This window comes from Erinaceus europaeus, chromosome 2 (assembly GCF_950295315.1).
Source record: "Erinaceus europaeus chromosome 2, mEriEur2.1, whole genome shotgun sequence".
NCBI classification, from domain to species: domain Eukaryota; kingdom Metazoa; phylum Chordata; class Mammalia; order Eulipotyphla; family Erinaceidae; genus Erinaceus; species Erinaceus europaeus.
The window spans coordinates 185,698,826-185,712,076 of NC_080163.1; the positions used below are offsets into that span (position 1 = coordinate 185,698,826).

The 13,251-nt window shown below is 40.8% G+C and overlaps 1 protein-coding gene across 1 annotated transcript in view; it reads right to left on the reverse strand.

Annotated features, from left to right (window-relative positions):
* Nucleotides 1–13,251, reverse strand: part of LOC103127326 (uncharacterized) — a 73,358-nt gene that overhangs the window by 7,198 nt on the left and 52,909 nt on the right. The window contains 3 exon segments of the mRNA XM_060172267.1: nt 1,590–1,679; nt 7,630–7,670; nt 12,222–12,279. Coding sequence (XP_060028250.1) covers nt 1,590–1,679; nt 7,630–7,670; nt 12,222–12,279 — 189 coding nt within the window.

A 13,251-nucleotide genomic window follows, 5' to 3' on the forward strand; every position in this document is an offset into this window, starting at 1 on the left:
CATCTAGGAGATAAACAGTGAAAAACTATGTTAAAGTCAGAAACATGAAATGTGGGTAAGTTATGAAAAGAAAGCACTTGTGGAGGGCCGGGAGATAGCTCAGCAGATTAAGCGCACATGGCACAAATTGCAAGGACCAGCCTAAGGATCCAAGTGCAAGGACAGGCCTAAAGATCCTGGTTCGAGTCCCCAGCTCCCCACTTGTGGGGGGGTCACTTCACAAGTGGTGAAGCAGGTCTAAAGGTGTCTATCTTTGTCTCCCCCACTCTATCTCCCCCTTCTCTCTTGATTTCTCTCTGTCCTATCGAACAACACCCTCAGCAATAGCAATAATAATAACAACAAGAGAAACAAAAGGAAAAAATAGCCTCCAGGAGCAGTGGTTTGTAGTGCAGGCACCAAGCCCCAGCAATAACCCTGGAGGAAAAAAAAAGTGAGTGTGATAAATGTGTACATAGCACCTAAAATTGTACCTGCAGATTCTCTGTGATTAATCTATCATAGCCTCTTGGGAACCCCTATGGGAATAAATAAAAGTCAGGTAATGGAATGTTCTGATTAAGTAAAATGAAGTGTGCCAGCATAGGATGTACAATTTTCAAATAAACTCAAGTTCCTTCTTTTCCTTCCCTCAAAAAGGGATGGAGGGAGAAAAGATAGCAGGGCTGGAATGAGGAGCCTTGGGGGAAAGGAAAGAGAGAATGAAAAAATATACCTGATGTGAACATATCAACTTATCTATTAAAATATCCATCTTAGGGGATAGCAAAGTAACTCATTTGGATAGCATGCTGCTTTGTCACGTGTAAGACACAGGTCTGAGCCTGGTTCCCACCACATGGAAAGAAGCTTCGGTGCTATGGATTCTTAATGTCTGTCTGTCTTTCTCGGTTTCTCTGCCTCTCTGTCTCTTCTGGAAAGTCAGCCTGGAATGGTCCTTATCTCTGGAGATAATGACCAAAAACAAAACAAAACACAAAAAGGTTCATATTAGAAAATAAAATCTATTATTTTGTTTGTCTTATAAAACATTTTATATACATGCTTTGTAGGCTACACGATACTCTACATTAAGGTTATATCGTTTTCTTATTTTGCAGTAAGTATTTCGTGTTCCTTTTTTTTTTTTTTTTTTTTTTGCCTCCAGGGTTATTGCTGGGGGCTCAGTGCCTGCTCTACGAATCCACTATTCCCGGAGGCCATTTTTTTCCCATTTTGTTGTCCTTGTTGTCGTTATTGTTGCCATTGATGTTGTGGCATAGAACAGCGAGAAATCGAGAGAGGAGGGGAAGACAGAGAAGGGGAGAGAAAGATAGACACCTGCAGACCTGCTTCACCACTTTTGAAACGACCCCCCCAAGCAGGTTGGGAGCCAGGGGCTTGAACCAGGATCCTTACTCTAGTCCTTGTGCTTTGCACCACCTGTGCTTAACCCACTGTGCTACTACCCAACCCCTCATGTTCCTTTTTTTAATGTCCATCATTGTCCATAATTTCTACAATTCTCAACAATTAATCATCTGGTCATTGTTGCTCATGGTACACTTTTGCTTATTCTAAATTCTTAATGAAAGAGCAGTTACACTCACAGAGATATGACCCTTGACATATATGTATTGCTCAAATTCAAAATGGATCTTCTCGTCGGTATTAATTTCAGGTATGCCCTGAACAATTATCTTTATTATACATTTAATCAAATTTCAATCTTCTGTAAAGGTTTGTTTATTTATTAGCATGAGAGAAAGAGAAGGACAAAAAGACAGAACCAGAACATCACTCTGTAAAAAGTGATGCATAAAACTGATTTTGGGATTCCATGTAGTTGAGTCCAAAACTCTATAGTCACTGTACTGCCTTCTGGCTCACTACATTTTTAATCTTAAAAACTTCTTCACAGAACTACCTTAGAAGTGAATAAAATGGGCAGAAGATATAGATATAGGTCTAGATATATAGATAGATATACATATAGATATTGAGATAAAGTCAACCCAAATTTTTGACCTTAGGAAAACTAATTGCATTTTCCCCTGGAAAGGATGGGGACACAGAATTCTGGTGATAGTACTGGTGTGGAATTATACCACTATTATTTATAACTTTGTAAATAACTATTAAATCACTAGTAAAATATTTTAAAATTTAAAAATTAAGTAAAAAAAATTCTTCACAGAACAGATCTCAAAATATTCCAAGACCAACACCAATTTCCAGTTCATTCAGGAAATTTAAACAAACGAGAAAGATTAAATTTTGCATGTGAAATCCCGCTGTGTCAAACCACATTCTGACAAGAAAAGTTCGTATCCTCAGTTATTTCCTAACTTCAGGATGGGTCTTTATGTATGGTTAGAGAAGAGAGGAGCATTTAAGGAAGGCCTGAGAGTCACTCTGATCATTCACTGGAATGGCGATGAACGGGTGACCAGGTGAGGTTAGTGAGGTAGACAGTTTAAAGAAAGAGAGAAGGATATTTAATATCCACATCCTAGAAAACAGTGACTGTCTGATGAAGGACAGAGGAGAGAGGAAGCACAGCTTACCTGGGGCATGGTTCAGAACTGCAACTTATTTGTTTTCTGGTTGAAAAGTGCAGAGTTCTGAGAAGACTGGAAGGGAAAAAAAAGAAACCATTAGAACAGGCCTGCTTTTGTCTCCATATTTTTTAATTTTTAAAACATTTTTAATGAAGCAAGATTTCTTTATAAAAGAATATGTAAAATATTCTTTAAAATATGTAAAAGTCTAAACAACTACATGCTTTTCTAATTCCAGAAAATAGATGCCAAAGAATTAATTAATGCAGAAGCAACACTAAACCCACATCATGTTAGGGGAGTCGGGCGGTAGCACAGTGGGTTAAGCGCACTTGGTGAGAAGCTTAAGGACCGGTGTAAGGATCATGTTAGGATTCGCTGAGCGGCTCAGAATGGTTCACCTTTTATGCCCTGATCCAAATATATACAAAAACATCCACCTCAAGAGCATTGATGTGATCTTCAGACCTGGAACGAACCTATGCTAGCCAGTTTCTGTAACATGTGCCTCCCACAACTAAGATCTGCCTCTCTGCCTTAATCCCAACATACCAAATTCTTCAGATGCCTACTTAGCTCATTCTCATATTACAAGTTCAAGAAGTACTGAGCTCAAAGTGTAGGCTTAACCAGACCATATGAGATCACACCTGACTCATCAAGTAGCCAAGAAATAAATCTGAAGTATCTTCTAACAGAAAACCATCTGTTGCATCAAATTATAGCCTCAGTTGAGTTAAGGAACCCTGGATGGAGCATTCCCCTTTAATGCAGTCTGACATCTGTGTCTATATGTAAGGCCAGAATGAGTTAAGGAAGTAGGTTCAGAATGAGTAACTTTTATAAAGCATTTGATATTTTAAAGCACAATGAGTAACTTTTATAAAGCATTTTTATATATTAACACTTATTTGATAAGCAAATAGGTATTAATGTGACACCACTAACCACCTGTATCCACAATTTATTGTATTCCTTACATTTATTTCTTTATGCAACAGTTTCAAGACATATAAGTAATATTCTATAAACTCATTCTTTATACGTATAGCTATGGGAGTTGGGCAGCAGCTCAGCGGGTTAAGTGCATGTGGCGCAAAGTGCAAGGACCTATCTTCCCCTCCACACTCCATTTCTCTCTGTCCTATCCAACAACAACAATAATGACAACAAGGGCAACAAAAGGGAATAAATAAATAAAATAAAAAATAAAAGTACAGATAATTTTTTTAATTAACATGAACTTGCCTATTTTAGACATTTCAGACAGATGTAACATGCTCTTTTGTAACTGGCTTTCACAAAACATACTATTTCAAGGTTTATCTATGTTGTGGATTATATCCATGTATCATTGCTTTATTTATTTATTTTAAATGTACCCTCTGTTAAATAATTTTTTATATATTATTGAAGACAGAGAAATTGAGAGGGGAGAGGGAGAATGGGAAAAAGGGGGGGAGAGAGAGAGACCCGCAGCTCAGCTTCACCGCTCATGAAGCTTTCCCTCTGCAGGTGGGGACCAAGGACTTGAACCTGAGTCTTTGTGCACTTTAATGTGAACACTTAATCAGGTGCACCATCACCTGGTCCCCTGTACCACTGCTTTATATTGTCAAATGATCTTTCATTGTTTGGATATACCACAGATTTTTCTCACTCATCAGCTGATAGACATTCACTATGACATTTTAAAAAATTATTTTGGGGCTGAGTAGTGGCACACCTGGTAAAGCACATACATTACAGTGCAGAATGACCTGGATTCCAGCCCCCACCATAGGGTGAAGCATTATCTATTTATCTATTTATGTCTATTATCTGTTTATCTACCATCTGTCTTCTATCTCCCAATTCCCTCTCAATATCTCTCTGTATCATATATATATATATATATATATATATATATATATATATATTAAAAATGTTTGTTAATGGGTAAGAAAACCAAAGCTTGACACTTGTGATATGGGATTTGAATTCAGGACCTTATACTTTAGAGTCTAAAACTTTATCCATTGTGTCAAATCCTGGGCCTCTATAGTGACATTTTGAGGAACTGTTAAAACTCTTTTTTTCAGCCACCAGGTTCCAGATGCTAACATGATCCCAACCAGACTTCCTTAGGAAGATGACCCCACCAATGTGTCCTGGAGCCCCGCTTCCCCAGAGCCCCACCCCACTAGGGAAGGAGAGAGAAAGGTTGGGAGTATGGATTGACCTGTCAACTCCCATGTTCATCGGGGAAGCAGTAATAGAAGCCATATCTTCTGAATCCCATAATGACCCTAGGTCCATACTCCTAGAGGGTTAAAGAATAGGAAAGCTATCAGGGGAGGGGATGGGATACAAAGTTCTGGTGGTGGGAATTGTGTGGAATTGTACCCCTCTTATCCTATGGTTTTTGTCAAGTGTTCCTTTTTTTTTTTTTTCCTCCAGGGTTATTGCTGGGCTCGGTGCCTGCACCATGAATCCACCGCTCCTGGAGGCCTTTCCCCCCCCTTTTTGTTGCCCTAGTTGTTGCAGCCTCGTTGCGGTTATTATTGCCATTGTTGACGTTGCTTTGTTGTTGGATAGGACAGAGAGAAATGGAGAGAGGAGGGGAAGACAGACAGAGAGGGGAGAGAAAGATAGACGCCTGCAGACCTGCTTCACCGCCTGTGAAGCGACTCCCCTGCAGGTGGGGAGCCACGGGCTCAAACGGGGATCCTTACGCCGGTCCCTGCGCTTTGCGCCACGTGCGCTTAACCCACTGCGCCACCGCCCGACTCCCAAGTGTTTCCTTTTTATAAATAAAAATTTTTTTTTAAAAACTTTTCAAAAGTAACTGCATCATCTTACAGTCCCACCAAAAATATATCAAAGGCCTGGATATCTACTAGATCCCTCTTTCGATCATCACTGGTCACTTCCATCAGGAACAGCATCATAAACCCTTTTGTGGCCTCTGCAGGAACTTGCCCTCACTATAAAGTAGCAATGGTATGGACTGCCCCACTCTCTTAAGGAAATCTGGGTTATCCTACTCTGCCACTTGAAGAAAACTGGTCCTGAAATGAATGCTGCCAAGAATGTTCCCAGCTGTGTCAGCTCAGATTGAGTCCCTACTCAGAAGTTATGCAGGCTCCTATGGTAAATATGAATATACATGGGCCCTGAGTCAGATTGATGTAGCAAACAGTTAATTGTATTTATATATTTTCTTCAAGTGTGGGAGCTACTCTCTGCCCTAATCCAGCTTTCTAGCCCTATTCTCAGCTCTGACTACCTCTTCTCAGACAATATTTTTAGTCTATCTCCATGTCATCAAACTCAAGCAAAAATTATTAAACTCATGGGATACTAGGAACATACCTAAAACAATCATCCTAGCTTCTTTCCACCCTAAAATCCCTATTCTCACCTGCTCTATTCCTACTTTATGGTTCCTGTTTATTAAACATTTTGCCTTGAAATATGTATTGACATGGGTCAGATCAATAAGATTAACATTTAATGGGACATGAAACTCTGGTGATGGGAACTGTGTGGAATTGTACCTCTGTTTATCTTATAATCTTCAAAATCATCATTAAATCACCAATAAAAATTTATTTTTTTGCCCTGCCTCATCTATTTTAAGTGATTTAATAATTGAGAAAATTGTAGGATAAAAGGGGTACAGTTCCTACCACCAGAGTTCTGTATCCCATCCCCTCCATTGGAAGATTCCCTATCCTTTATCCCTCTAGGTATATGGACCAAAGATCTTTATGGGGTGCAGAAGGTGGGACGTCTGGCTTCTGTAATTGCTTCTCTGCTAGACATGGCCATTGACATATTTATCCATATACCCAGCTTGTTTCTAACTTTCCCTAGCAGGGTAGGGCTCTGGGGAGGTGGGGCTCTAGGACACATTGGTGAGGTCATCTTCCTAGTGAAGTCAGGTTCTGCCTCATATCTTACTGACTTTCAGACACCAAGTTGCAGATGCTACAGTGATTCCATGCTGAACTCCCTGGGCTGATGACCTCCCCAATGTGTCCTGGAATGTCACCTCTCTAGAGTCCTGCCCCACTAGGGAAAGGGAAAAACAGGCTGAGGGTATGTACTGATCTGCCAATGTCCATGTTTAGCAGAAAAGCAGTAAGAGAAGTCAGAACTCCCTCCTTCTGCACCCCATAAAGAATTCTGGTCCATACTCTCAAGGGGGAGAAATGTTAGGGGAGTTCAAAGGGCTCTGAACTTCAATTCCATCAGGACCCAGAGAGAAAAGAGGAATAAAGGAAAGACATTCTGAAGTAGTAATAGGTGTAGGTGTAACTTAGAAAGGAAGAGAAGGTAGGGCCAAAAGAAAAAAAGCAAATATCTCTCTCTCCAGAGAGAGAGAGAGAGATAAAGGGGGCACAGATATAAACCCATATCTAAGACCTTGGGAGAACCACTGCAGTTTCCAATGGAGGGAATGGGGACACAGAGCTCTGGTGGTAGGAACAGTGTGGAATAGCATCCCTATAAATTTTTAAATCAATGTTAAATCACTAATAAAAAGCTATAAGAATAAAAAAGAATAGAGCTCCTGTAAAAAGGAATAGTATTTGAATTAAATTAAGATAGTATTTAACATATTTTATACAAAAATATATCAAAGTTGTCAATTTTCTGTGCACTTGCCAACTTTTGGAGTATAGTCAGTCATTCCACAGACTTTGAAGTGGTATTATCACTGTGGTTTTGATTTGCATTTCTTTGATGCCGTTGAACACATTTATCTACTTATTAGTCATCTGTTTATTTTCTTTGATTATATTTAAATTATACATAAATTCTTTGTTCATTAAAGAAAAACTGGTTGTTTTTTATTTATGAGTTGCAATAATTTATCATAAAGTCTAAGATACTGTTCTCTTATTGATTGTATGGTTTGCAATATTGGGACCTATTCTGTAGGCTGTGGTTTCACTTGTGAAAAGGTTAAAAGTTTTAACTTTTGATAAAGACCACATATTAGATTTTTCCCTTTGATTATTTGTAGTTCATTCTCTTTCTCTCTCCCTCTGCCCCCCCCCCCCCCACACACACACACAACTCTTAGGCACTAGAGACCTACTTTGTTTTCTTCTAAGAGTTTTATGGCTTTGGTTCTCACATCTGTGTAATTAAAAGTGCATTATTATGTGCAATCAGAGGTGTGATCTTATGTTAAAATATTTCACTTAATCCAGTTTTATGTCCTAGCTAAAATATTCTCAATTCCTCTTCACAAGTCAACTGCAAAATCTCTATCCAAATACTTCCTTTAACACAATGAATCTTTATACCACGTTATCCATGGACACTTCAGTAGCCTTATGCCATCATAAATAATTTTTTAAAGTAAGATCTTAACAAACATGGGCAAAAGATCTGAGAAGTCAACCCAGGAGGTGGCACAGTGTCTTCATAAATTATTGGACTGATAGTCATGATGCCCTGACTGTGATCCCGGGTATTGAATGTGCCAGAGTGACACTCTGGTGTCTTCACAACCCCATATTTATTTATTTATTTTTAATTCATTTTACTACCTGTGTTATTATACAATGATTCATGATTCTATAGTTCCTGGCAATCTTTCTTTCTCTCCCTCCCTTCCTTCCTTTCCCCTTTCTTTCACCAATGGTGAAACAGTGCTGCAGGAATCTCTCTTTCTCCTTCTCTATCTTCTTTTTCCGTCTCAATTTCTCTCTGTATCTCCATAAAAACACATAAGTAAAATAGAAACTCCATCTCAGTTTCCCATGATCTCTCACTCTAATTCATGGTACTTACCTTATCTGATGCTTATAGTAAAGTGTGCTCATAGATTATGCACTGCTTCGACAGTCGTGGATGGAAGGGAAGAATCAAATGAGAATGAACTTGACTGAAGAGAATTTGGAAGCTGCCCTATAGTGCGCACTTAGCAACATCCTTCAAAATTCTGCAGGGATAAGGCAGCTCTTGCACCAACCTGCTGATTGTGTTCCAGTGAGTCATGAAATCACTGAAGCCAGTGGTGGCACAGTTGTGAAACTAGATTCCATTTTTTTTCTCTCACTAATCCACTACTCTTATTCTTTCCCTATACAAGCTCCAGATACTAGGATGAAGGTAGGATTGATTTTTTTTTCCTCCAGGGTTATTGCTGGGGCTCAGTGCCTGCACTAAGAATCTACTGCTCCTGGAGGCTATTTTTCCCTTTCTGTTGCCCTTGTTGTTTATCATTGTTATTATTGCTGTCGTCGTTGTTGGAAAGGACAGAGAGAAATCGAGAGAGGAAGGGAAGACAGAGAAGGGGAGAGAAGGATAGACACTTGCAGACCTGTTTCACCACTTGTAAAGCGACCCCCCTGCAGGTGGGGGGGGAGCTGGGGGATGAAACTGGGATCCTTGAGCTGGTCCTTGCACTCTGCACCATTACTGCCTGACCCCCGGTAAGATGTTTTTTAAAGACAATATATCATTGCCTCAAGCCTATGACATCTGACAATAAACTCATTATCCTTGCACCAACCCTTACTTCTTGAAAAACTAATTGGCCTTTCCAACCTTTAGCACTGAAACCTGATATTTGTTAGAGGTGCCAAATCCTCCTTGATATATCTTGTAGGATGGAGCCAAGCCAGAGATATCTGGAATGTTCTAGTTATAAGACAGAGCGGTACCCCTTGTCCTTAGTTCCCTGCTAGATTCTATGGTGTTCAAGATGATCAGAAACCCCCAGGTTCCTATACTACCAAGGAACCCCCTTGGCATTAACTGGGTAAATTGTTATGGGAGTCCATAGGCTATATGGTTCACATAATAGATTATTGAATTCAGGATGTCCATGATGTCAGGGACAAGGTTCAACTTGAGTTGAACTCGATTTCAGGATTCAGGATTTGTACGCCTGAGGTTCCTGGCTTAATCCCGAACACAGTATATACCAGAGTAGTTCTGACACATATTCTTTCTCCTCCTTTCCTCTCTTTCTCTTTCATATTATCTCATATGAAATAAAATCTTTTAAGAAATTTTATCCCACAATGTACGCTGTCTCCATCCTTCTTTCTTTAATTCTATTGGGGGTGTGACTGATGGATTAAAGTATAGTTGTTGACAGTATCCTTTGAAGTACAAACATTTTCAGTTTTGATGATGGGAATTTATCTAGGTTTTTTTTTTACAAATTCAGTATCACTTATGTATACTCCCCTCCCCCAAAACATACATCATGAAGTAATTCTCCAGCATCAAGTGGATGTCCTACAATTTATCCATCTAGAGATAATGTCCTCCCACCTCTACTTCAGATAACAATTAAAAGTCTAGTTTTTCTTAATCTATTCTTAAACCCAACTGTCTATAGACAGGCTCCAATGATAGCCTCCTTGGGTTTGATTAATTTGCTAAAGTGGATCACTGAACTCTGAGGAATGTTTTACTTACTATATTACTATTTTCTTTTATTTTTTAAAGACTTTATTATTTATGAGAAATATAGGAGATAAAGAACCAGACATCACTTTGGTACATGTGCAGCCAGGGATTGAACTCGGGACTTCCTACTTGAGAGCCCAATGCTTTATGCACTGTGCCATCTCCCAGACCATATATTACTAGTTTATTATAAGAAGATACAATTCTGGAACACTGAGACTGAAGAGAACAGTACCAGCCAAATTCCATAGGTGGAAGAATAATGTGGTGATGTTCCACTTCTATATCTTTCCCTCTCTCCACTCTCTCCCTTTTTCTTTTTTTTTTTTTTTCCTCCAGGGTTATTGCTGGGCTCGGTGCCTGCACCATGAATCCACCGCTCCTGGAGGCCATTTTTCCCCCTTTTCGTTTCCCTAGTTGTTGCAGCTTCATTGCGGTTATTATTGCCATTGTTGACGTTGCTTTGTTGTTGGATAGGACAGAGAGAAATGGAGAGAGGAGGGGAAGACAGAGAGAGAGGGGGAGAGAAAGACAGACACCTGCAGACCTGCTTCACTGCCTGTGAAGCGACTCCCCTGCAGGTGGGGAGTCGGGGGCTCGAACGGGGATCCTTACGCCGGTCCCTGCGCTTTGCGCCACGTGCGCTTAACCCACTGCGCCACCGCCCAACCCCCTCCCTTTTTCTTTTAAATGTAAAAAATGGAAAGTTGGACCAGTGATGCTTCTCGGTACGACTGGCCATGTATGAAGCTGCAGGTTCTATCCCCTGTACTGCATTTAAAAAAGTGAATGAACCATACAACTAAAAATAGGTGCTATTTGTTAGCAGAATGACTATGGCGAAGACACAGGAATCAGTCCTTGTTTTGTTTAGAGTAGCCCTTCCCTTACTTGGAGGCACAGATGCCTTAAACCATAGCATAGAAAAAAAATCTCTCTCTCTCTTTTTTTTTTTTTTTGCCTCCAGGGTTATTGCTGGGGCTCGGTGCCTGCACCTCAAATCCACTGCTCCTGGGAGCCATTTTCTCCCTTTTGTTGCCCTTTTGTTGTTGTTGTTGTTGTTATTACTGTTGTTGTTATTGATGTTGTTGGATAGGACAGAGAGAAATGGAGAGAGGAGGGGAAGACAGAGAGGGGGAGAGAAAGATAGACACCTGCAGATCTGCTTCACTTCCTGTGAAGTGACTCCCCTGCAGGTGGGGAGCCGGAGCCTTGAATTGGGATCCTTAGCTGGTCCGTGTGCTTCGCACCATGTGTGCTTAACCAGCTGCACCACTGCCCGGCCCCTACACTGCTCTTTTTCTTATCATTCATACCTATAATACCTATAAGGGGAAAAAAATCCTATAATGATAACATTAAAATATCTGTCAGTGGTTAGTCAATAGTTCAGCTGATAGAGAGTACAAGATTTACATACTTGAGGCTCCCAGTTCTATCCTTAGCACTACATGAACTAGAAGTGTGTTTTCTCTTCTCTCTCTCCTCTTATATGACATAACCTTTAAAAATAAAATATTCAGGGGCTGTGAGGTAGCACACTCAGTTGAGTGCACCCATTACCATGATGAGGACCCTGGTTAGAACCCCTGGATCACCTGTGTGTAGGGGAGGATGCTTCATAAGAAGTAAAGCAGGTCTGCAGGTGTGTCTCTGTCTCTTTCTCTATTTCTCCCTCCCCTCTCAATTTCTCTCTGTCCTATCAAATAAAATATAAACTTTTTAAAAAAGGAAAAAATGGCCTTCAGGAGTGGTAGATTTGTAGTGCTGGCAAACAGAGCCCCAGCAATAGCCCTGGTTGCAATAACAAATAAAATAATAAAATAAAATAAAATATTCACAGATAAATATGTGTATCTCAAGCCAAAAGGAGCAAAGTGGATTGGAGGAACCTCAGTGGGTTCATTCCTCCAGGCACCAGTATTCTTTGGAATGCCTATAGCTAAGATCACTAAAAGGATCACTGTTATGCAGTTTGAAGAGAAAGAAAGCAGCAGTTGGGGAAAGAGTTTAACTGGCAGAGCATCAGATTTTCATGCTTGAAGTTCATGGCTAGATCCCTGGCTTTGCATGTACCAAAATAGTGCTTTGGCCTCTGCCTCTCTCTCTCTCCCTCTGTCCCTTTCTCCCTCCCCTTCATGTGAACTTCTCTCATATGTAATAAGCTAATCTTAACAAAAAAAGAAAGCAATTGTCTCCATAATTTTTAAAAAAAATCCAGAAAGCACTGAGGAGTTGAAAGAGAGAATAATAATTTACCTGGAATAACAACACTTTCAGTTGTCCAACAGCTGATCTTCCTTTGTTCTCTGGTCACCTGTGTAAGAGAAGGGGACTAATTGTTAAGAGGCGAAGAATCTCAAGATCAAATGAAGCCTTTGAGTCCAAAATGACTTGTCAAAAACAAGCATTCACTCCTGTCTTAACCCTACTCCCTGTGAGCTAATATAGATATTCAGAGAAAGGTTAGACCAGCTATGGAGCCTTCTCTGGGGACCCAGTGGAGGTGGAGAATTCCCATATGGCTCTCCAGGTGAATCCCTCAAGGAAGGAATGCAAATCTTACTCACCCACCCTTTTTTTTTTCCCCTCCTTCATCTTCCCCTTCCCCTCTCACAAAATCAGCCCTTGGGCATTATTCTGGTTCTAAAATTTTGATTCTTGAGATCAAATCTGTCTCGGAGACCTGTAAACTTTATTCTGGGACTCTCATTTCTATCTTCTCACAGTGGGCACTGGGATTTTCAGGTAACCTGAGCCCTGATGACTGGAGGGGGTGGGGTAGGGAGGAGCGGCAGCCAGCCACAGAAAACCCACAAGCACACCATTCCAGAAAACATGAGCCCCACGGTCTTGGAGTGTATTATTTGCACCTGTTGTTGTCAGTTCTTGGCTTGGGGAGGAGGAGGGAGACACAGCTGAAGCAGTGCTAAAGGCAGTCAATGTCGCAGCTAAATGATGGGGGCGGGGAAGGACGATTCACACAGTTGCCAGCAGCACCCCCACCCCAGCAGCTGGAGAAACTGCATCACCTCTCCTGTGAACACACACAATCCTGCAGGGGCACAGGCACATCATGACACACACACACACACACATGCTCCCCGCTCCCTCTCCCTCCTCCTCTCTCTTCCCCCACCCCCAGGCAGCGGTGCCCCCCCATACACACCTCCCAAACAGTGCAAATGGGCATTAACACTTATCCAAGCAGACAAGACTATGCAGTTACACACACACACACACACACACACACACACACACACACACACACACACCTGACACAGTGGAA